General features: G+C 26.0%; 2 protein-coding genes and 1 long non-coding RNA gene across 3 annotated transcripts in view; 1 reads left to right on the top strand and 2 right to left on the bottom strand.

Annotated features, from left to right (window-relative positions):
- Positions 1-375: 375 nt before the first annotated feature.
- On the bottom strand, positions 376-16,766 carry LOC136987742 (uncharacterized). Its single transcript, XM_067285506.1, has 2 exons — positions 16,475-16,766; positions 376-1,583 (listed from the first exon to the last, which is right to left on the bottom strand). Exon 2 carries the CDS (start codon positions 1,574-1,576, stop codon positions 950-952), a length of 627 nt encoding a protein of 208 aa, XP_067141607.1. The 5' UTR covers positions 1,577-1,583; positions 16,475-16,766; the 3' UTR covers positions 376-949.
- Positions 13,499-18,243, top strand: LOC136987743 (uncharacterized). Its single transcript, XR_010882664.1, has 3 exons — positions 13,499-13,635; positions 17,948-18,047; positions 18,128-18,243. It is a non-coding gene; the product is annotated as an uncharacterized lncRNA (long non-coding RNA).
- Positions 18,244-23,142: 4,899 nt separating this feature from the next.
- Positions 23,143-26,463, bottom strand: part of eIF3b (eukaryotic translation initiation factor 3 subunit b) — a 33,578-nt gene continuing 30,257 nt past the window's right edge. The window contains exons 17-18 of the mRNA XM_067285460.1: positions 25,598-25,706; positions 23,143-23,636 (exon numbers count right to left, since the gene is read on the bottom strand). Coding sequence (XP_067141561.1) covers positions 23,536-23,636; positions 25,598-25,706 — 210 coding nt within the window. The 3' untranslated portion in view covers positions 23,143-23,535. The remainder of the gene's footprint in view (positions 23,637-25,597; positions 25,707-26,463) is intronic.

Here is a 26,463-nt window from a genome sequence, read left to right as displayed (position 1 = left end):
TTTATTTGATTAAAAAAATTAATTAATCAATCTCTCAGTTACACTCAACTTACAATAGGATAGATCAAATCAAATACAATTCATTTACACAAGTTAAATATTCATTCAATTTAATATTTATTACTTAAAAGAAGGCTGTATTTAATATTAATGTATAAAAACCGAATTAATCATTTACTAAATAAACAATGTAATATTTTTAATTATTATTCTTAAATAATGATATTGAAATTTGTATTATTATTGATTTTATGCTGTTAGGTTATTAAAAAATTCATTATTTTTTGGGTAAAATTTTAAATTATTCGATTTGATCCAGCCTATTCCGCTAACACACGTAACTGAAAATGCTTAAAGTTAAATAATAATAATAATAATAATAATAAATTTATGTACGAATATATTTTAACAATGTTCTTAACTCTATCAACAACATTAATAATAAGTTTTTAAATACATCGTTAAAATAATGAATGGTAGCTAAGCAAATATTTATTTTTTGGTTTTGTATTTTAATTAAAAGATACATATTTTTTATGGAAAAATTGTTAAAATTTAGCAGGATTCAATACTAGAATCCAGGAAGCATAAATGAACATATATTTCAATTTTTCTATCTACGTACAGTATTCTATGCTCTCTAATAACATATACAATGTAATTATTTTTAGTACAATTTGAATGCATGATAAATATTTTAGGATAGGTATTTTATCATAAAATGGACAAGAGCTACGTAAGGACTGTTAAATTAGTCCTCGAATAGAACAAAATTATCAGCCTTATAATTCGTATCTACTCTACACTGAATTTCAGTAACTAGACATAGTTCAAAAGACGACAATACTGTACTTTAAAAGACGTATTTCGAACGTCATATAATCTCATCTAATAATTTTTATGTAATGTAACAAATGGTTTGTGTTTATTCTTTCAGTTTTCGGGTTTCTCAAAACTTTTCTTTGTCTTCGTTGATGAGTACTTGAGTCTCGGGAATACTGTTCAAACTGGTTGGAGTTAGGCTGTTAGTCTGATTGCTCGTAACATTGGATTCTTCAGTTGGCGATAATGGAAGGGATTGCATATGATCTGTTCCAAAATCATTTTCTTCAGGAACTGGCGACGTGGGCGTCAAATTTTCATTTGCTGAATCTCTGGCCATGACTGTTTTCCTACCAAAATTGGACTGACTTTCGGCGCAGAATACTTTAATTAAGCACAGCAAGGAACCAATGCCAATAAAACACAAACCTATAGTGTGAGTAGTGGATACATTAGCACCAACGCCAACAAAAACTAAAACCAAGCCAGTCATTAAGAATATTGTTCCAATGTACATCAAAATGCGAAGCTTCTCCTTTTCGATGTAACATGTTTTCCTGTGTCTCGATATATATATAGGTCCAGATTGACTTTCTTGTAGACTGTTAATAGTGCTGATACTCTGCGTTGTGGATCTCTTATATCGAGGTAACCTTCCTTTCGACAGCGAAGTCAAGCTGCTATTTCTGCTCGGAGGTTGCTTGGTCCTCTTCCTCTCCCTTCTCAAGGCAACAGCGGGCATTGCTGAAATCATGATTTATCTAAAAAGAAAATTTCTTTATTAGAAACATCGATAATAAATCCTAATTCAAGCAATACTTATATCAAGTTTATTATATTGTTATAAATGATTGGTCGTTATAAGAAAGAATATTTTACACAAACAGCTCAAAGTAAGAAATCGATCAATACAATTTCTATACCCAAAGGAATTCAATAACAATTGAGTAAATGATTATCCTAAACTCTTATGAATACTTAACGAGCGGAAAATAACAAAGATTTCTTCTTCTTCTTAAGATAATCTCCTAAGAATTAATCTTCTTAATTGAATATTTCACTCTATAAATTTTTAATATCTTTATTATTTAATATATTATTAAAAAATAAGTTGTAAATTTTTTTACGAACCGAATCAAATGATTAAAATATATGCTTAATTTATTTTAAATGAATATTTATAAGGTAGAATTACTGTCCATAAATTAAACAAATTATCCGTAAATATTGTTTAATCAAATTATTGTACAGTTCGTTTTATTAATATTAATTGCACTACATCTGCCTAACTATATAGTACGTAATTCTATAATAATAGAGTTTAATGATGAGCTATATATATATATATTTTCATCTTTGGCAAACCATATTATAACGAGAAAATGCGATTGATGATAGTTGTTACTACTGAAAAAAAATTACAAAAAATACATGTATTCACTTTGTTCTTTTGTGGTTTTTTTTAAAAGACCTCGACCTCATTTCACAGCAACTTTATACAAATATTTTTATTTCATTTACTTAATTTAAATGCTTTACATGAATACAGTAATTACTTTTTACATAGCTTAACACTGAAATTCTAGAAATAGGATTAATTCTTAACATAACATTTAAAAATTTTACAACTGATCGATTATTAATTGAAAATTTATATAATATGTTGAGTTAAATAACAATTTATTATATGAATAAATTAATAACGAAAAGTTTTAAAACAATTTAAAATAAATTATGAACAATATAAATTTTCCCTATTCAGAAAGTTAATTGTACTTTTTTGCTAAAAATAAATATATTCTACAACTTATGAATGTAATTTATAGTAGACTATAAATTAAGTAAACTAAATCTTTTTGTAAAAGAATTTACAGAATTTCTCTCTTTTACAATATTTTAGATGATTATTCATCCGAAAACGTTGTTATAAAGGCAATTCGGCTAAAGCTGACTTTTTAATAATCCCTTTAAATTTCAATTTTATTCGCTCAAACAAAGTTAAAATTTTTGCCAATAATATAGTTATTATTTGCTTTATCAAATATATTATAATTATAATCAAATCATTAAAATTATTGTTTGCCATGGAAGTATTTTGAAACCTTATCATTGAATTATATCTTACGAAAAATCGATTTCACCTCGAAAGAAGATAGATATATCTGCATAATGATAGCTTTTCTTTCGTGAAAAATTATTTCCTTCTTTTTTTTTAGATTACTTTATAGTTCGATAAATATTTTAATAAATAAGTAAAGTTAAGACAAAAATAAATTGTAAAAAATTAAGGTTAATGTTACCTATGGTTCCAAAATGGCGGCTCGTCTCTGATTCCAGCAAATAGAAGAAAGGAAACAATGGGGACGCACGTTCTAACCTAACCTAACCTACTCTAATAAACTACCATAATTATTACCAACAAAATTATTAGAATAGGTTAGGTTAGGTGAGAACGTGCGTCCCCACTGTTTCCTTTCTTCTATTTGCTGGAATCAGAGACGAGCCGCCATTTTGGAACCATAGGTAACATCAACCAAAATTAATAATAACATTAAATTAGTAGAGATCTAATTCTAATCTCTACTGATTCTGATAAGGGAAATTAATATTTACTAATTGTATTAATTAATTTTACTCTTAATGGTGTAGGCCCAGGAGTGCGAAACTATGGCACGTAATGTATCGTACGATTTCGGTTTTTTCAATTATCCTTTCGGTTTATAACCTGATCATCCTCTTTTTTAGTTAGCTTCTAAACATTTCTTGTAGTTAAAGCATATTCATTTTATTTCTTTAAACATCAGGTCTAATACTGCGGGTCTAAAACTTCGACACGCATAAATACTTCTAAAGATAATTACGCTCGCTACGTAGCATCTGGGCTAAAAAGGTTCGCCATCCCTAGTTTAGGCTATTTAAAAAGTTTGATTAATTTTATGAGAATTTAAATAATACTGTATTATTAAACACAAAATTATCCTACTGAGTGTTAGATAAACATAATCTTAAACGTTTAAAATCATTGAAAATTGATTTATCTAAGCTTTGCGAATTTACTATTCGGAATATTTTGACTGGGGTTATAGAATCAGCATCATTACAAAGAAATATCGTAAACACGAAATACTTGTTAGCAATTAATAATATTTTGACAAAGTAAATATAATCTCATAGTAAATCTTGTGTAAGTAAGGAATCTTTTCTGTTTTTCTTCAATTAATTGTGCTGCAACACACTGCAACACACACATCATATTTACAAACCTCTTAATTGTAGTTCTTACAGTAGTAATAATAGTGACAGCTAAACGAAACAGAACAATAACTATGGTTGGGTTTAGTAGAGTGCACACGTGAAACCGTTCAGACTCAATGATGCTGAACGAAAGTTTTCGAAATGATCTCACTCATATTGTTAATAATATATCTCGTTAATTTCAGAAATGTATTCTTTGTATAAAATTCAATTTCGGATCAACTCATTTGTGAATAAATTACATAGATAAACTCGATTTCTAACTTCTTGATCTGCAATTTGAAAAAAATTGGAAACCTATTATTTTCCACTGTTGTCTGTTCTTCCTTAATCCCGAGAACAGTGTAAAAGTTGCGACAGGATAAGGAAATCTTGGGGGCAGGAGATCCCGATTAACTATCGATATAGACCGTTTTAATTCAAAATTTTCCTTTGAACGGAGTTAGATAGATGATCGACTGTTTTGTTATCAGGAAAAGTATGATGTACAGGGGCAAGACACTACTCATTTGAGATGGAGAGCATATTTTTGAAATTAAATAAATTAAAAATATAATTAAAAATTGCAGCCCGGCGATTTTTAATTATATTTTTGCTCGTTTCTTGTTTATTTTTCTCAAATAATAAAGATGTGAAATCGTGTTTTGAGCATTTCAGAAACGAACTCCGTGCAAACTAATGGTTTTTTTTTTTTTTTTCTTTAAATCAAATCATTTTCAGTCGAATTTAAAAATCAATAATAATATTTTAAGGAGTCATTTTGAGAAATTATTTTTAATGGATAAAAAATTCGCTTTGACGAGTCGGAACTTAAATTTATAAGTCGTAAAAGTAGATAATGTCACTAGCTGAATTGCTCTCAATATCACACTCTGACGTTTCAATTCATATATAAGGACGTTAGAGAGTAAAAAGAATCTGAATTATTATATAAATCCGTGAGATCTTTCGTGAAATAACCGGATTTTCTAAGACTTATATATAAAAACTTATAGAGCTATAATTTTTGATTAAATATTGACGTTAATTTTCAAAATACGTAAAAGCTTTTTTTAATTAAATATAGATAGAGTAAGACTTAATCTCTTTATGTTGTTTACTACTATTAATGATTAAACTTGTACACATGATGCTGCACGATAATTAACGAAGTATTTTTTTCACACAAATTTTACCTTTCGGGATTTTTGATGGCTTTTATTATTTTCATTCGTAAGCTATAGATTTAGCATAGGTTAAAAAATTAATTAAATAATAACAGAAACCATTTATCATTTTCAGTATTTAGCCTTTTTCCATTTATAAAGATAGTCTCAATTAATTATTTAGTATAAATATACGAGCAATTTCGTTAAAAATGATATAAACTTATGCATTAGACCTGCTAAACAGTTATTTACTACTATAATAAATACTTAATGTGAAAATGATTTTTTACAGATAAATATTTTCATTTTTCAATTATAAATTTTTCGCTTAAATATACTGTGTTTCCAAGAAACTTGTTTTAGTCATCTCCGAAAGAAACACATACCAGAAAAACTAACAAGTAACACTACATTAGTAAAGCAAACAGCGATTAACAGTAAAATAAGTATATTTATTTAACATATATAGAAATCTTAGCAAACAGATACTTTATGATCCGAAAGCTAAATATTGAGTAGAGATAAATACTGTTTTTTTTTGACTCGGTTACTGTGTAATTTTTGACGAAACCGCTGCTGGTTTTACACATAAACTGGGGAATAATTCTTTAATTGAAGGGAAAAAAACATATTGATTAGAAAAATATAATAGTTAACAATTATAATATCCTACGTTTAAGTTTTTTTTTTTTTTTTCTAAAGCTACAATTCTCAAACGATGAATGATTAAAAAGAAAATTGTTATGTCTAAATTCACGCGAGGAAAACACCTGTTTAAATTATATAGCGACACCCCGTGTATAAAACACCGTGTTATATTATTTATTTGACATTGAATTCTGTATTCATAGCTATAACATTATCGTTTCTTACTCAGTCAAAAAAATAAAATTATGTAAAGCTAACAAAATAAAAGGAAGAACTGAATTTAATGTTGGTCTATCCTACAATTTTATTATTATATTTTATTAAAAAATAAATCGACGACTCGTTATAACATCATCTTCTATCAATTAGTTGGCATTTCGAATGGCATTTATTAATATAATCTGAGAAGTTTTAGATTATTAATTAATAGATAATTGGAAACGTTGATTAAATTTAAACAGATATAAGCTTATTAATTTTAACCAAGATAATTGAAATGTATTAAATACATTATTTCACTGTTTAAATGTATTGTGACGTAGTAATTTTTAAGACAACTCGATTGTAGAAAAAGAAAACACTTGATTTATTTCTAGGAAAACCTGAAGGAAATAAAATTACAGATTTTTGTTGGGATATTTGTCGTTTTTAATGTAATGATTTCTTTTTCTTCATATCTTAAAAGTATCTACTAAGAATCTATTGCAGTATATATGTTTGGAATGCCGTTATTTTATACTATAAACTTCTCCTCTCCTCCTCTTCTATATTTAATTTCTCTGAATTTCTAATTACGCTTAATAACAATGTTTAACTCGAAGACATTATTGTCTACAATGATAATAATGAATGAAAGACATTATCACATGAAAAATAAATTTATGATAATTGATTTATTGCAATCTTTTCTTCTTTACTTTTCGGGTGATAATGGCTATCTTGGATGAAATGATCTCTTTATGTGTTAATCCATTATTGTAATGTAAGACTATAATTATTAGCTAAATCAAGTATTTTGTCATGGGAAAAAATCAATAGCCTTAACGATCTAATTTAGTTGACGTTTTCATCGGATAAGACTCGAAATTTTTCAAAGGTGAAACGATTTTAATCATTTAATTACTTTAAAAAATAATCGATAACAATTTTATCGCCAATAACATCATACTTGCTTTTAATCAGACATAATATAGAAAGATTCTGTAATTATTGTATGGCTGCAATGCAGGTCCATTATCTAAGATCAAAACCGACGAAAAATAGATTTAGAGATAAATTTTTGATTAAAAAACAGGTAAATAAATAAGTTTCATCTATTTTCCAAAACAGAAGAAAGAAATGAAGTTATAAAAATAAAGAAATTATGTTAAAAACAATATAAAATATAGGACCTACTTATATAGAATAAATCACATAATAATTAGCCTTACTTAAGAATAAGTAATAAATATAAAAATATGAAAAGCTATTTTCATATTATACGCTATTTCGTATGATTAATTGTCTGTTTACAATATGTTACATATTTAAATTTGATTATTTTTATTTAATTAATGAATTGATAAAAACGATAAGTTTCAAATGTATGCAAATTTAACTTTATTATTGCATTGTTATAAAAGTTTTAGACAATGTGATAATGTTTACGGTTATTTTTCTGAACAGTTGCTTTATGATATATTTGTTGTATAGCGATCTAAATGGACTATCAGAACGTATAACTCGTGTAAATGTCAACCACCTGCTTACTCTCATAGATAACATAATACCATTCCATTCTATGTCTCACATCATTCTATATTTTCTATATCTTCATAATAAATTATTAATGTTACGTTATCTCTCGTGAAGTCTTTCCTTCCTAAGAGATAAAAGTAATATTAATTTTTGAACATCTTAAATCTTTCTCATTATATATCATTCTATCGGTCTTTCATATCTATCATTCTTTCCACCTCCGTATCTATATTTTATTCAATTATCAAAATATTCATAATCTTTAATGGAGAAAATAAATTTTTATTACAAGAATTTCAATTATTTTGTGGATTTAAATTCGCAAAAATAGAAAAAACACTCAATAATAAAGTTAAAGTGTTTTCGTATTTCGTTCCTTTCGCATCTCTCTAAAACGAAATGGAGGATTTGATCTTTTCTTTCTTCTTCCGTCGGATGTTGATTTCAGTTATCTTATCACTCCATGTTATGCCAGATAAATTGGGCAGCAGTAGGAAAAAATATATATTTTTTAAATACTGTAACTGTTTAAAATGTATGGAGGATCGGGATTAAAACAAAGGAGGAAATCAAATAGAAGATGGTAAATTAAAAATAAAAATAAAAGCCAAGTTATGAGAGTATTTAGAAAACGTGGACACGGTGAGAAAGGAGATAGCGGTGAGAAAATGCAGAAGGACCGAGACACTGGAAGAGGTGTAGCGGAGGTTGAGATATTATCTCTTATTTTGAAGATTCAAAATGTCACCCTGGAGGTTACACAATAAAAAAATTTTTTAAAATATCTTTACGGCATTTTGAGGCGCTCGTCCGTCTCAATTTTACGTATTGAGGCGGAGGAGATTCTCGAAATAAAAGTCACGTAACTTTGTTGTATTTATGAGAAACGAAATTTCAAGACTCTTGGTGTGATTCTTCTATTTTTTGTTAATTTTAATTACATTTACAGTAGTATCTTTGGGTTTTTATTAATTATTTTGATTTATTTATCGATTTAAAACTTCACGAAATTGTATTAATGTTAGAACGTTAAAAACTGGTTAAATAAAACCTAATAATTCAATAATTAATTTTATACTTCAAGTAAGTTATATCTCATTTTAATAGATAAACCACTATCACTTAAAATAGCTTATACTTTATATTCATATCGTATATAATAATTAAATTTTACATAATAAAAAATAATAACTAGCTTAATTAATATAGTAATATATCATATTGGTTAACAAGTAGAATATTAAAATAATATTTAAGCAGTAATCGTAAAAATAATAAAAATTTAAAGGACAATTTTAATTGTATTTTAAAATTATAGCTTAATAAATTTAGCTTACACATTATATTATTTATTTTAAGTATGTTTTATAGTATTAAAACGGTAAATTTTAAATGAGTGAGTCCAATTCCTAAATATTTCTTCTCTCCTTTTTTTTTCTAATAAAGGTCTGTAGCCTATATAACCTTATAATTATTGAATAATTTTATTTAATTGATTATAAGTTTATCAAGATAACTTATTCTTGCAAAAATATTCATATTAAAATACCGATATGTCCGATTTTAAGATAACATAAAGCAACAGAGACGTAAAATGTCATACTTTTTATAATTTTGAGTTAAAATTTCTCAGCGTTTAAAATAAAAGGGAACAATCTATAAAGAAATTATAAATTTTATATATATACATATATATATTGTGATATCGTCAAAATGCTGGGTTGCAATTTTTCGTATGTGCTCTCAATTTTAGTAGTGTCTTCCCCTGTACATCATACTTTTCCTGCTAACAATGAAGTCATGCGGTCATCTGTCTAACTCCGTTCAGGAAAAAACTTTGAATTGAAATAACGTAGCTTCCGATTTAAACTGGAAGTTGACATATAGTTAATCGGAACCTTCTGCCTCTAAGCTTTCCATATCTAATCTCATCTTTCATCTATCTAACTCCGTTCTCGAGATTAATCAGTCAGACAGACGGATTTATAAGTCTACAATTTTTGAAAATTACAGCCCAATTTCTTTTCAAATTTTATAGTACCAACAATAGTACTACGTTACAATGTAAACTACGGAAGTAAACAATATAATATCAGCTTCCTAGTTTATACATACAACAGATGAAAACATTAAAGAAACAATTAGCAATCTTATCGCAGAGACATGTCATTGTAATTTATTTCGTGGAACTAATAAACTAATTTCGGAATTAAATTAATTAGACTACAAGTTTTTCCCAATTGTTAAATTACTAACAATCAGAAAAGCGTGTAGTATAACTATTAACGATAATATATTCTATTTAACTTAATTACTCTGTCTTTGACATCTATACCATCGGATATATACTGTGTGTGCTGATGTCTACACAGCTGTCATATCTTCATTAACATACAGAACACAACGACAAGTTTATTGATCAGATTTAACTAATATTTGACTATATATATATATTTAATACAATCCAGAATTCTGCATATATATTATTCTCATCAAAGTTTAATATAGTTTTATCTTTTAGATTTTTTAAATGCCCTCTTCTTTTTAATTTCATAGCTCTGTTATATATAACAGAGGGAAAGTATGGCCATCGGTCAAAAAATGATCCCCCCAAGATTTTTACATTTTTGGACTTAGGACACCTTGAAACGTCACAAAATGCAAAAAAAAGGCGGTGTTTTCCATATATATGGATGTTAATGTATGTGGAGGGCGCGATTTTAACTTAATAACTCCTGTGCTTTTTGTCGAAAATTTCTGAAATTTTGTAGGAAAGTTTGTATATTAAGAGGATTGATGCTATTAAATTTTGGTAGTTAAAGGTCGAGGGGGTGGGGAGATAATGAAGTCGTATGTATATCCAGTATGTATTTCCATACATATATAACCCGTCTCTATCCTGAAAATTAAACTTTTCGCTATTTTATAATAATTAAAAATATAAAAAGTTTTTAAATAAAATATCATAACAGATGACGCTACCAAAATTTTAAATATTGCCGGGAAAGTTAAGCAACTCTTGCTGGATTTTTTTCCGATATATATATATATTTTATTAGCTTAAATTTTTTTCTATTACATCGTGAAAAATTGAGAATATTTGATTTGATTTTTTATGGTTTCAAAATACAAAGCCAAGAATCTTTATGTAGTTTAAATCCATGAATGAAAAATGAAATATTTTATCTTACTAAAAATATCATTATTTTCAAATATGTCAGAAAACTGTTAAAGGATATTATTATTATTATTATTAAATTACTGGAATATTAATAGATAAAATAAATTAGGGAAAAGGAAAAAGGAAAAAAAAAAAGTGAAAGTTCGACTAGACTAAAATAGCAACCTAAATTTATCTCGATTAATATTATCATGGAAGATCTGATACATATGTAAATGTAGTTTCATCATATTGAATGTATTTCCAACATTTACAGGAAATTACTGTTGAGGAAAACTAAGAAAAAAAGATAAAACCAGAAACGTTCTTAGATCTTGTATACGATTCGAAATTCGATCTGACGATCCGAGGACATTTGATAAGATTTCATTTTCACCAGATTTTTATTGTTGATAGAAAAATTTTTCAACCCGAAAGATATATAATTTAATGCCTTTAATCGTTAAAAAGAGAGAAAAACAAAAACTAAATTGAAGCTATAAATCTTAAAAGTTTTCAGTGATGTTATTTAAATAAATAAATATGTATATATATATATATATATATATATATATAAATTCTACAATAAGTTATATATAAATCTATATTTTTATTATTAAAATCGCTTGATATTCTTATAATTTCATTTCATATACTACTAAAATAATTAATAAATATAAGCCATTACACTGACGTAGAATACATTGTTGATTTTATTGGAATTAAATTGTTTTTGTAATTGTTAAACTTATAGAACAATGCTTCTATAATAAGCTACTTTTCGCAGCACTCTATTGATTTTCTGAAGAGAAAATTTTCTAACTCCACTGCAAAAGCTGAATTAACTCTTTTAAAAAATTACATTAATTACTCTAATGATCGTGCTTAATCTCATTTATTTAATATTTTATACAATTCTTTAGAATTTAACAATCAATTTAAGGAATAAATCAGAAAATTTGAATTCACAATTCCTAGGAAATTAAACTTAAGTTAAATAAAACTGTACTGTTTGTTAGAAATAAGAAATGATCGAACAAAATTACAACTACAAATTCTCTTGTGGAAGAAAAAAAATAATAATAATAATCAATGGAAACATGAATTGCTTGATGATAAAAGTTCCGTTAAGATAAGAAATTCAAGCATTGATCTAATAAAATATTAATTTATAAAAGAAGAAATTAAGGAAAAAGCTACTTAAAATTAATTATTACGAGATAAAGTATTTTATAGTTGGCTCGGTTTATAATTTATTTTAAAAAATTGTAAATTTATAAAAAATAAAATAAAAGAATTACTTTTTAAGACCGGAAATTTCACTTTACAGTTAATAATAATTCTTTTAAATATGTAATTAGTATATATTACATTAATTTTAATTACGTATTCAAAGATCTGTTTTGGATCTATTTCAGAAATTTAAATATTAGTAGTATAATTAACTCTATAATCAAATATATATAAATAAATTAGTGAAGAATTTCCTACAGCGCTTAAAAACTCATTAAACGTGATATTTCTTTGAACAAAGTTTATTTTATGTATCTTATTTCTTTCCTTTTTTCTGATAATCTATACAGATCTACAATTTCATATTTTTTTGGCATTATTCCACGTACTTTGGCATTGGATTCAATAAGTACAATTTCTTACGTAACTTTTATGTAAATGAATACCGACGAACAATTTATTTAAATATATAAAACACTTAACGTTTCGAACTTTCTGCTCTTATACCTGATAATTTATATGCAATTTCCATTGAACAAACTAGATTTAATGAAATTTTCTTTCTTTTTTTTCTAAGTTTTAAAAGTTATTTATTTAATTAGCAAAATCGACTTGATTTAATTTCTGATTTTATAATCTCTCTCTCTTTTTTTTTAAAAAAAAATCTATTATTTAAGCAAATAGAAAATTAAATTAATCAACTAGTGAATACTTTTAATGCAAAGGAAATTATTATAAAAAATATTTAAAAAAAAAAATGCTATTTTTACAAGCAGAAATGACATTTTTGCTATTTCCGCATATGAAAAAATGCCACATATATTAAATTTTTTATATATATATTTTAATCTAATATAATATAAAATATTCGAAGAAAGTCTGGAATAACTTTATCATTTAATGGATATAATTTAATTAATTATAAAATAAATTTATAAAGTTAGTTTTTCATTTTTCTATCAAATGGAAATAATTTAATTTAATTTTTTTTTTTAATTTTAATATTTTTACTTTATTATTCTTTCAATTATTTTCCTCGAATTTTGTAATTTTATGGATAAATTAATAATAGATTTATTATTAATAGAAGGGATTTTCTAAAGTTAATCTAAAGAAAAACGTTTAGAAAAGTGTAAATCAATTAAACTGTACCCAAACTGTACAAAAGTGTACAAAATTTAATGTGTATTCATTGCATTTTAATTTAATTTTATTCAAAATTAAATTTAAAAAATAAAATAATAAGATTCTTCACTTAGATCTTTGACATTTTTAACATTAGTTGTACACAAAATTACTCATTTTATTTGACATTTCAAAACTGATTATTCATATTGTTATTTAGATTATAATTTAATTGACGTTTAATTTCAGACAAAACAGAGAAAGAATTGGTAAAAATTTAATAATTTTCAACGGAAATTAATTTCTCTTGTTTTATTTTTTCCACATTTCTTATTCTATTTTTTTTTTCTTTTCTTTTTATAAAGGCAAGTCAGTTGTTCCAAATAGGAAATGGACATAGCAAGAAGACTGCAGTATGATGAAGCCAGAGTTGATCGATAAAAACTTACAGTTTTCAAGATGGCCGAGAAACTAAGATCTACATGACGAATGGAGTTATATTCTTAAGTATAAAATAGAATATTTTATTCGATATTGACTGAAGAATGGCGCTTTGTTATTTATTTCTTTTTTCGTACTGACATATCGCATCACGTTTATCTCACACGATTCAACAGAAACATAGTTTATTTTGCCGATACAAAAACTAAATTAATCTGAAAGCACGACGGAATATCTAACGAATGTTACATAGAATTTTTTGAAGTGTAATTTATTTTTCTTTTTTTGAAAGCGAAGGAAAAAATTCCACACGGATATGTAATGTTAAAATATATATATATATATATATATATATTTCTTTTCTATAGTTCATATCGGTAATCGAAATAGCATCACTATGATTTACAGCAACGATATTGTAACTGGTATGAAAGACCAAATCTCTTTATTCTTGCAGTTTTTCAATAGATGTTACCCCCTTAAACTTTATAATTTAATGAGAAAAAAAGAATTACTTTTTAAATTTTCATATATATATATATATATATTTTACGTTTTGTTATAATTTCTTACCGATTATAAATTATTCAATTTAACAGGAGCATAACTTGGATAATAAACAGTACAAAGGAGAATCTTGCCAATTTTATACTCGAATAAGAGTAAGAAAGAAGAAGGGAAAAAAAACCATACATTAAAATTGATCGATAAAATATTTTTACAATTTTTGAAAAGTAATAATAATAATATCTTATAAGTAAATATACTGATAAAGTTTAAGACAATATTTGAGTAAAGTCACGTCTTCTCGTTTGCGTGCATTAAATATTACACGCCATATATTACAGAAGTGTTATTGTGAATAATGAAAAATGCTTTTTTTAAAAAAAATGAAGAGAGCATTTAATAATCTAGCAAATCGAATTGTGAACAACTAAATGCATAACATATTTAAATTTTAAATAGGTTTGTGTAACAGAAGAATTTAAAGAAAGAAAATAAAATATATATATATATATATATATATTACTTTTTTATGTACTTAAAAAATTTAAATATATTTACATTCAAAATAAATATTATAAAATTACTATATATTTTAACATCAAATTTACAAAATTGATTCATTCATGAAAATGTTTTTCTGTAATTAAATTTTTTGTCTGTTTGTCTGTTCTCCCTTCTCGAGATTAAGGAAAGACAGACAGACAGACAAAAAATTTAATTACAGATTAACTACTATCGCGTGATTTCAATTCAAAATTTCCCCCTGAATACAGTCACATAGCTGACTAACATGACTCGGTTGTTATTAGGAAAAGTATGATGTACAGGGGCAAAAACCTGATAATTTGAGATGGATTTCTTCCTTGTAAAGGATTTCAGTCCAATTAAGCAAACTTGTATACGAATTTTAACTCCTATATTACTTTATTAAAGTATTAATTGCAATTATTAAATCATACAACAAATAATTTCATTATAGATTTTTAAATGGAAAAGTTTGCTTTACAGCATTTTAAATTGATTTTAGTAATAAAGTAACAATTTTTATTGGATTCCAAGATCAAATTGACGATAACTTGTTTGTTTTAATATCAATAAAACTCCGTTATATTGTAACGTTAAGCTAAATCTGTCGAAAAATTTTTTAAAATATCTTTAGGTCGCGAGTCAATGTGACACCAAGAAGAGTACTGTAAATGGACCGATAGCATACAGTGACTATTAATTTGATGAATTCGGAAAGTATATAAAATGGCATCAACTCTCAACTTATCAAACGCAAAAAGAAAAATATTAGCAGTTTCATAAATACACACTTTAAGCAGAATAAAAGATTTATAACACGTTTCTAATTAAAATACGATTAAATAACTTAAATGATTTATTGTAATAATATTAAATAATATTTCATACCTTTTAAACGTATTTAGTACTCATATTAGTACAATATTTTTAAAATATTTTTATTTAATTAAGAAATTTTTGTGTATTATTTAGCAAAATTTATCTTTTATTTTATTCTAAATATTTTAAATTCTAATATATATAGAGTAGTTGAATTCATTTCGGTTTTTAATAATTTTACAACTTAAAATACTTAAAAAATATATTTGTAATCTTAAAACCCGCGATAATGTTACATTATATGAGCTAAAATATATTAATTCATTCCTTAATTGTATTGATTCGGAGCTATTTTAATTATCGTGTTGATGAATGGTAATACAACAATAAGATTTGATAATACTTATTATACATTTAAAACTGTATTCAGCTTTCAAAAATGTTATAAAATTTCGATCGATTAACTTAGAAATAATTAAATTAAATGAATATATCGAATGATATAGGGAAATTTTCCGTATATTGCACACGTTTTTTAACACTGTATATTGTCTTTTTCGTTGCAATATGAAATGATCTCCAATTCAGAAATGTACTCCGAGCGGCAAGGAATGACATCCATTTTGAAATATGTAAAAAATTCAATTATAAGAGGACATCCACTAAATAAAATTTAAAAAATAAATGTAAATTTATCATCAGAATCCAATAAATGATGATAGATTGATGAAAATTTAACAAGTGGGTTGGACGTTATATCTTCATCTCATTGCACATCTCCGCAATAATCGATCATGCAACTATGTGTTCTTGGGCTTCCATTATTTTATCCATTTTTTAAAAAATACACTTCTAAATAGAAATTGTAATTTTGGAAAACCCCACTCAATTTTAAAGCTCTCGATCAAGTATTTGGAAAACGATCCGAAAAGAAAAATATATTTTTAAACTCTTATATTTCATCATTTAATTTTAAAAATTATATTAAAGACTTTTACTCGTATTTACTTTAAAACAAATTTTACATTTATAAATGAGTAGAGAGTGGACTCACCCTTTGATGCGCTATTCCAGTTCACATGACAACCGAAAAGAGCTGATCCACCATACTTGATTGAACCGCAGAGAACAGAGGTGTGACGTAATGCGGAGCATCAACACTTTCCATTCCATTTAAACCAATGTTCTCACACTACGTTCTGCTGTACGATTAATAAGGACGTAGTTTATACGAAAACTCATAATTACGTAAATTCTCCTGTGGTATCACATACAATTTTACTAACTTGTAGCTTTGACAATCCTGTCTATCGATCGACCAACGTTCCCACTGTGCTCTGCGAGGTTTGGCGATTTTTGGTGATCACGTGATAAGATCTCAGTACCATTTATGGAAATGATGAAGGATAACATTCTGTTAAATTTTTAAAGATTTTTCACTGATAATTCTTTGAATTACATTTAAAAAAAAAACACTTCACACGACTCGAACGATCGTAATGGAAGGCGATTAAAATCCTAAATAAACTGCATTTCAATTCATGACTTTTTAATCGATGAGGAGCCGATTTAAAAAAGAAAAATGGTCTTTAAGTATTATGATTGATTGCATTACGTTTAAAATAATTACAATGTTATAAATTTTTAAATAATTTTTATATAATTATGTTTTCTGAATTGCTGAAACATGGATTGCATTTCTGCAAGACGTATTAACTCGTTGAAAGTAAGAGAAGAGGGGTTAAAATCCTCTTTATAAGTAATTCCTGAAAATGTTTAATGCTTTTTTTCCTTAAAATATTAAACAAGTTATAAAACTTTAGCAATTTCTTCCTTTTATATTTTATATATTATTCATTTAAAATAAATATCGAGAAAATAAAACGTTTAAATTTCGTTTTTAATACGTAATAAATATTTATTACATTGTCTTTTCTTATCTCTCTTATATACTTTTTATTCTTTTAAGTATAAAATATCTTATACTTACGATATAAAAATCTGACAATATCGTTTTATATTATAAATAAATCCATTTATTTATCCCAAAAATTATTGGGCTGCAATTTGAAAAAATTTCCACTGTCATCCATCTGTCTGTCCGTCTGTCCTTCCTTAATCTTAAGAACGGTGTTAGATAGATGAAATTCGAGACCAGATAGAGAAAGCATACGGGTAGGAGGACCAGGTTAACTATCATGTGATATGAATTCAAAAATCTTCCCTGAATACAGTCACATAGATGACCGGCATGACTCCGTTGTTATCAGGAAAAGTATGATGTACAGGGGCAAGATACTACTAATTTGAGGTGGAGAGCGTATATTTTAAATTAAATAAATTAAGAATATGATTACATTTTACCCGTTTTTTTATAATTAATATGTAATATATTCATTAATTAGATATTTTTTCATGTATTAAGTAGAAACGAAATTACTAAATTAAATTTGCATATACGAATAATGTTTTTAAAACTTTTTAAATTAATATTTTCTCATCTTTTCTACTTAACGATACTTTTTAGTATACTGGAAGGCGGTGACATCGTTCAGAAATGCGATCCAAGAACCACTTGGAGTTGGAAACATTGATCTAAATTGACACGAGATTAATAAATTTGTTTCGTAAGTACTCATTATTTTCTGTTTAATATAACTACTAAATCTACCTAACTGTAATTATAAGTTTCAATAATATTTTTAAGAGATCTTAAACTTGAAGAGATGAAAACTTAACAAAGCAAGTAATTACCAAGATACATGATTTATCAGATGAAGACGTTTCATTCATTTTCAAAAAAAGAAAGAGTCGTCCTTAAGTGAAAAGGTTTGGAAATAATTATAATAAATTTAAATAATGTAATTAAATAGTTATTTTCATTTAAAAAAATTGTAATTAGAAATAGACTTATAAGTGTGTTTTCCCCTTTATTTATTAGTTGAATAAAAACTTTAACAAACAATATATATATATATATATTTTGTAAACTAAAAGATTTATATTATTTTTTATAATTATATATTTATCTTTAAAATAAATATGTTTTTCCGAGAAATTTTGGGAATTACCTTCGAAGAATTAAAAGAAAAAATATTAAATAATATAATAGTGATGTAAAAATATATAATTAAAAAATTTACTTTAAAATGTTTAATCATTAACTTGAATTAATAAAAATTTTTTAAAAATTTATAATAGATTTTTATTAATTTAAGTTAAAGCATTAATTAATTATAGATATTCCTAGAAATGTTAATTGACATTTTTATTCATTTATAAAAATAATTTTCGTTTTTAATATTTAAAAATTGATTTAATTTTATAATTTAAATAATTTCGCAGAAAAATTTATCGTGAAAATTAAATAAAATGATTGAAACTAAGCTAAATTCTATAATTTTAATATAGTTATTGTTTCAATATATAAAATTTAGTATTAAAAATTCTTATTATTAAATGATAAATACGTCTAGAGAATATATTATGCCATTTATAAACTGATTTATTAATTATTTTAATAAAAAATACAGTAAAATTTTAAAAATATTCTATTAAAGAGCCATCTATCGAGAGGAAATGGTAATATAATATACCATAATTATATCAATAATAATAATAATAACACTTCATTCAGTTTTTTGATGCCAGACGTTAATGCCTGTTATAATAATAATGAACTCAAATTAATTATAAATAAGGTAAATAATTAAAATAGAGGATGTATCAATGCTAGGAGAAAAAATTAAACTGGGCTATTCTAGCTACTAATGTCTATTAAATACCACTTATAGTAATTAATTTGGGAATTCTATGGGAGTAACTGGACTTTTCTAATATAAATTACTAATCAATATTTTATTAACAATGCAATAATAATAATAACAAAACAATAGCAATTTAACCACATATAATGAAGCTAAGTAGACGAATGACTACCAAGAAAACAAATAATTTAAGAGAATATAATTCTAAAATTTTTTTTATGGTTTAAAAATTGAATTTTTATTTAATAATATTTAAATTTCTAATAGGATTAAATGTGTTTTTTTTTTGTTGTTTAACGTTTCACAACTAATTTTAATTTTCATCAAAATATTAAATTGCGTCCTTGAATAATTAACGATGTTAGAGTTATTTAAAATATTCACACCAATTTATAAGCGATTCTCTTGTATTTTATGTGACGGGTCCAAAATATTTTTAGAACAAATTATTTCAGTGCTAATATAATAGAAAACTTGTTGAAAGTAATATAATTTGTCAAATGTTGCTAATACAAAATACGTAATAACATTTTAAGCACGTTTGATGTAACAAATGTATCCAAAAATATTATAAAAAGTTTTATTTCCTAAATTATTTAGACATTTTTTGAATTTTAATTATGAAATTTAGTAGTAAAAACTGTAAAATGGTTAATTACTATCTGCATGTAGTAATTCTGAAGTATTCTTTTAACTATATACTCTTCAAAGACTGCGTAGATTTGCACTATAGACTCTAGTATACCTTTTAACAGTTGTGCATAAAACATTGATAAAGATATAAGGAATTTATAAAAGTTTATAAAATAAATAATGTTAGTTATAAAAGAATAATAATAATAATAATAATAAATGAGCAAAAGTTCGTCGGGTTGCAATTTTTAATCCTGTTTTTTAATTTATTTAATTTAAAACATATGCTCCCGATCTCAAATTAGTAGTGTCTTGCGCCTGTACATCATACTTTTCCTGATAACAATAAAGTAATGCCGGTCATCTATGTAACTCCGTTCTGGGGAAAATTTTTGAATTGAAATCATGTGACTTCCGGTCTAAACAGATAGTTCGTATACAGTCAATCCGGCCTACTGCTCCTAACCTTTCCATATCTGGTCTCGATTTTCATCTATCTAATACCATTCTCGAGATTGAGGAAGGACAACCATCAGATAGACGAATGACAGTGGAATTTTACAGGTCTATAATTTTTATTTTCTCGGCTGTTATAACGGAGAGAAAGTATGGCGATCCGGAAAAAAATGACCCACCCCCAAGATTTTTACATTTTTTGACTTAAGACATCTTGAAACGTCGAGAAATACAAAAAAATAAAAAAAATCGAGGTGATTTCTGTATATACAGATGTTAATGTGTGTGGGGGCACGATTTTGTTCACCCTGTTTGAAGCTTAATAACTCCTGTGCTTTTTGTCGAAAATTTCTGAAATTTCGTAGGGAAGTTTGTGTATTAAGAGGATTGATGCTATTAAATTTTGGTGGTTAAAGGTCGAGGGGGTGGAGAGATAATGGGGGTCGTGTGTGTGTCTCCAGTAGGGTTCGGACTTAATAACGATTTTACTCGTTATCAGCATTTACAATTTTTTATAAAAACCCATCCCTATCCCGAAAAATAAGCTTTCTGCCATTTTATAATACTTAAAAATATAACAAGTTTTTAAAATAAAATATGATAACAGATGGCGCCACCAAAATTATAAATGTCGCCGGGAAAGTTGAGCAACTCTTGCTGGTTATTTATGGCAAGAGCGTTGATAAAATAAGTGCATTTATATTTACGACGGACTTCGTTATGAATAAATGTATATATAAAAGATCTGGAATATTATTTTTACTGTATATCCTTATGAATCTATTAACTTCTTTAGATTCTTAAGGTATTAAAAATGTCTATCCGCTAGAGACATTTTTAAATAACTTAATATTTTAAGCTATTAGAATACAATAAGAATAGCCACAGAAAAATAATCATATGTTGGAGAATTAAAAACATTCTAATTCAAATCGATTCGCAGAGCACAGGTCTATTGAATTTAGTATTTTCAAGCGGTGCTGCTCATTAATCAATTAATCGTGTAAACAATATTTATTATAATTATATTATTATTATAATTAATTATCAGCTTGGTTCATGCCAGCTTATTTATTTATTTATTTCAATAAATAAATAAATAAGCTGGCATGGGCTCTCACAACTTCCCTGGCACTCATAGTTTACAAAGTTAAAGTTTTGTGTGGCACTATCTTTTATGAGATTTTATTAAAATATAATTTTTATATTATTATTATTATTATTATTTAGAAAAGCAAAAGGCATGTTTTGGAGATATAGGTGCGTTTTTAAAAAAATTGTAAATTCCAATAACGAGTAAATGTTTAAGTCTGATAGCACTCGAGACACACACAACTCGACTCCTATCTCATCACTCCCTTGACCTACCAAAATTTAATAGCATCAATACCCCATATATAGAAATAATCCTGCCAACTTTCAAAAATTTTGGTTCATCTGGTGCTAAGATATAATACAAAATAGATGAGCGCACAGTTTTTTTACATTTTTACGAGTTTTACATTACATTTAATTAATTTTATTTAAATTAACGATAAAATTCACAAACGAGAACATCTTCATCGTCACTTTCTACTCCAGCACATGAATTAAGGGCCCATTTGACGCCGTTTTGACAAACGATCCATCCTTCTTTGTCCAAGGCAGAACGTGTTCCATTCTGCCTTGGATAAAGAATTTGAATGTTGTTAGTCTACGTTAGAAGCTGAAGACTTAAATATAAGAGTACTTAAATCTACAATTAAGGAAATAGCGGTGCGTATAAAACTTACCATAACTCAAATAAATTATTGTTAAGAATAAGAAACAGTAAAATTGCAGTATGTTGTTGGAAAAAAAAGGATGAACTGTTTCGGCATGTCGTTGCGAACCCTCAGGCATCTCCTCGAGTGTGATATTCTAAAATCCAGCAAAGAGTTGCTTCACTTTCCCGGTAACATTTAAAACTTTGGTAGCGCCATCTGTTACGATATTTTATTTAAAAAAACATATATTTTTAATTAATATAAAATGGCAAAAAAAACGTAATTTTGAGGGTGGTGGGGATCGGTTTTATAAAAACTTGTAATGACGATTTTACTCGTTATTAACATTTAAGTCAGACCCTACTCGAGATATACTACTCCATTTAACTTCCCACCTAGTCGACCTTTAACCACCAAAATTTAATAGCATTAATTTCCCTAATACACAAACCTCCTTGCAAAATTTCAGAAAATATCCACGAAAAGCGCAGTATTTAAGCTTCAAAGAGGGTGAGAAAATCGTGCCCTCATACCAAAAAAAACCCAGATGTTTGAGGTTAAATGTTATAGTTGTTATGACCTACTTACAATAACTTAAATCATTTTAAACCGAACTTTTAATTAGGGGTTCCCAAGTACAGTGTTGACTTCAGACACTTCTTCGGGGAGAAATATTTACTTACGAAAGATTCGTTTGGGACACCCTGTTGATGACAGCCCCAGACAATTGCCCCTTTTTTGCCTCGCAGTATAACGTGCCACTGGTATGAAAGCTTTCTTTTTTTTTTTTTTTTTGTAACATTACTCTTACGTTCAAACTATTCTTTTTAATCTAGTAAAATGTCTAGATCCTCTGACAGAGATTGTGTAAACAACGATTTTACCCAACTAAATGGACTTTTTCCCCATCTCGCTTATGAAATCCAATTTCTGCCACCAGATTATTTTAAAAAAGCACAAAATTATTTTAATTAATTAATTACTTCTCTTAAATTTATAAATGTAAATCTGTCGAGATGATAAATGTTATTTTCTAGTAACGCCGTTTAACATAAAATATGCTGGCGGGATACAAATATAGAAAACACTTTTGATACGATAAGACGAAAAACTCTAAATAATACAAAAATTAATATTTTTATTAATTTTTTTTTTTTTTGCATACTTTTAACACTATATTCAATTCAATTGCATTCATAATAAAAACATACCACTTCTCGAATCATTACAAAAACCATATTATTTTATAGATACAAAATAAAATAACTTATATATTGTAAAATTTCGTATTCTGAACGGTTCGTGAAATAAGCCACCAAAAAGGTCGAAAATGGCGTACATTTCTCAATAATACCAAAATTGCAGTATATCTGCAACAAAAAAAGTTAAAAAAATTTTTTTCTTCTAATAGTTTTATTTTGAATCTTTTCAAGCACAGCTGTTTCCGAGGAGGATTCGGAATTCGACAATGTCGACTGGCAGAAGAGTTCAATTTCCAAAGACTAATGCACTTATTATTCTTCTTCGATGACCGTTGTGTCCTCTTTAATTAAAAATTCCACTATTTCTTCTTCCAGGTTACCATATTCACTATCTAGTTCGTCTGTGTCTATATCTGAAAATGCATTGAATATATTAACATCTATTTTTAAAGACTTAATCTTGCATAATACGTTTGTTGTTATACATTATCATCTTAGGGATTTTTTAAGGAATAATATTTAAAATTAATTCTTATATATTATTATTTAAAGCAAACAAAAATCTATGTTTAATACAACCAAAGCCAAAATTAATGGCCAAAACATGAATTTTAATCTTTACATTATGCCATAATTAAAATAATTTCATTAATACAAAAAATTTTTAAAAGGAACAACGGTCACAATTCAGAATTGGACCCAAACCTTGCAGTCCCAATTGTATATTATTTGGATCTACCTCTGATCTTTGCTTCCAGACAACGTTAATTTCGACCAGACTTGATTCCTATGGTTGTATAATTAACTAAAAATAGGTTGGCAGGGTAAAATATTTCCGGAATAAAATATTATTATTTCAATTGAATGCGTGCTTAGTAGCATTTATCAATCATAATCAATAGCCTAATCATTTTTTAATCTATATAAATATGTAATGTATAATACATAATTATGTAAATCTAAAAATAATAATAAATTTTTTAAAGTTTTCGAAATTGACTAATCTAAAAAAGATAATTTATTCCAATAAATCAATTTTATTTTGAAAAGCTATTGATTTTCAGAAGAATAAGAATTTTTAAGAAAATATACTACAGATAACCCAATTACGCAAAAATACTTCAGAAGAAGAAGATTCGGCTAAATTCTGCAAAGGCTATTATTATATTTATTTATATTTCAAATGAATTAAGTTATACAGGGTGGGAAATAAATAAGTTTACAATTTTACAGCTTGATAAAGTGGCAGAAAATTATTATTATTCCTTTATTTATTTATTTGGAATCGGCAACTCAAAAATTTTTGCTTCTTGAGACAGTGTTGTCAAACATGGAAAGGTTCTTGAAAACCATCCCAAATTTGCCAACATTGTAATATTCTAAAATGTCAATGTACTATTCATTAGAATGATACATTTTCATTGTTAAAACAGTCATTTTAACACAATTGGAAATGTTGGTTCGGAAGTTATTTTGAAGTAATCCGATTGAACAAGTTTTTGTCTAAATCACCAAAAAACCGAAGGAAGAGATCGCACGAGTATAGAAGGAAACCCTCAAAGTGGTTAATCGCCATGACACGTCTCGGACTGGATGTTCAGTTGATAGAGGAAGGCACATTGAATGTTTGCAAAGTGTAAAGAGGGAAAAAAACAACTTCAAGAAAAAAACAACATCAAGATTTTCTAATTTTGTAGTTATAACAACACATCCCCTCTAAGCCATTTGAATAAAATTTTTATTGCATATTAAATTTGTAAACTTAATTATTATTGGGAAAAACTATTTGATGAAATCAAATTTGTGTTTTATATATGAGTAGTAGTTTAATGATTTTATGATTAAAAAAAGTTTCCTCGTATCAAAGTTTAGAAAACAAATTTATATGTATTTAAATTTATTTATATTAAATATAACAATATATTTCAATAAAATTTTATCATATTTTTGATTTATAATGTAGATGTTATAAGACTGGTAATAAAATGAAACTTTTGCAAAAAAGATTTCTACAAAATAATTTCTTATTATGCATATATATGTGTGCAAAAAAATTATATTATATAAAAAATACCATATATAAAATGATATTGCTTGTATAAACCTGAAGGATCAGGCATAAAATTCTATCCATCTTTGAAAGTGTTAGTTTTATGCACTAAATGATAGAAAATTTATACTAAATGTATATTTGAATGTATTAACTTTACAAATCAAAAACTTGGTTTAAAAATTGCAAAAATATATATATATATTAATTCAAATGAATTAACTTACTTAAATATGCAATCTATAGTATCTTGAAATATTTGATAAATTAGAAACACATTATGTCAAATTAACTCTACATTTAATGAATAATTACATTACTTACTATTACGAAGTCGTAATCTGAGAGGCTTTTCTTCGGCAAATTCTGCTTCTTTTCTCTCTCTATAACTTCTAAAATCTTCCATCATTTTTCTTCTTTTATCAACAAGTTCCTGAAAATAATTGGTTTAAACAAATGTAGATTAAATTTTGAATGTATAATTAAATAATATATAAAACCAAAATATACATTATATTTAATGTATATTTTGGGTTATTATTTACCAGAGGGTAGCTCTAATAAATTTATTCTATAAACTGCTTGAAGTGCCTTATGATAATTGTATAAATAAAGCTAAATATATTTACATGTACATGCTTTCAAATTTTAAATTAGCATTTTGGCAACAAACTGATTTAATACTTTATTCCGAAATAAAATCCATGTATACAGAATGTGTAAAGATTTTAATAAATTAAGTCAAATCATAAATTATAATTCATTTTTTAATATACAGTAGACTTCCACTAACTCAGACTTAACATAAATTACTGTACAATTTTTCAAGAGTTAAAATTTATTGTCAATAGAAAAATTATAATTAATGAGTGTTTTTGATATCTGAAGTCTTTGCAATACTGTGCATTGTATTACTGTAGTAGTTAAGTCACTAAATGTTGTACATTTACTGTTTCTTATGAAATTTTCTGAGCTCATTTCCTATAATAATAAGTTCAGCAGTGTAAACCTCAGTAAAACTTCTCTACAGAGTTGATCATAATAAATTATTGTACAGTATATCCACGTTCTCATATTCCATATCATAAAACACTCCACTACCTTGGACTTCAATAAATTTGGACAACTTTCACCCCCTTAGTCCAAGTTAGTGCAGGTTTACTTTATTTTAAAACCTCATATTACAATAA

Source organism: Centruroides vittatus, unplaced genomic scaffold, assembly GCF_030686945.1.
Source record: "Centruroides vittatus isolate TY-2023 unplaced genomic scaffold, ASM3068694v2 scaffold_2569, whole genome shotgun sequence".
Lineage (NCBI taxonomy): Eukaryota > Metazoa > Arthropoda > Arachnida > Scorpiones > Buthidae > Centruroides > Centruroides vittatus.
The sequence above is the reverse complement of the archived record's forward strand: the minus strand, read 5'-3'. Positions and strand labels throughout refer to the sequence as shown.

Excerpts from the sequence above, each read along its gene's own strand:
- LOC136987742 (XM_067285506.1), bottom strand. The coding sequence starts at position 1,576 with ATGATTTCAGCAATGCCCGCTGTTGCCTTGAGAAGGGAGAGGAAGAGG.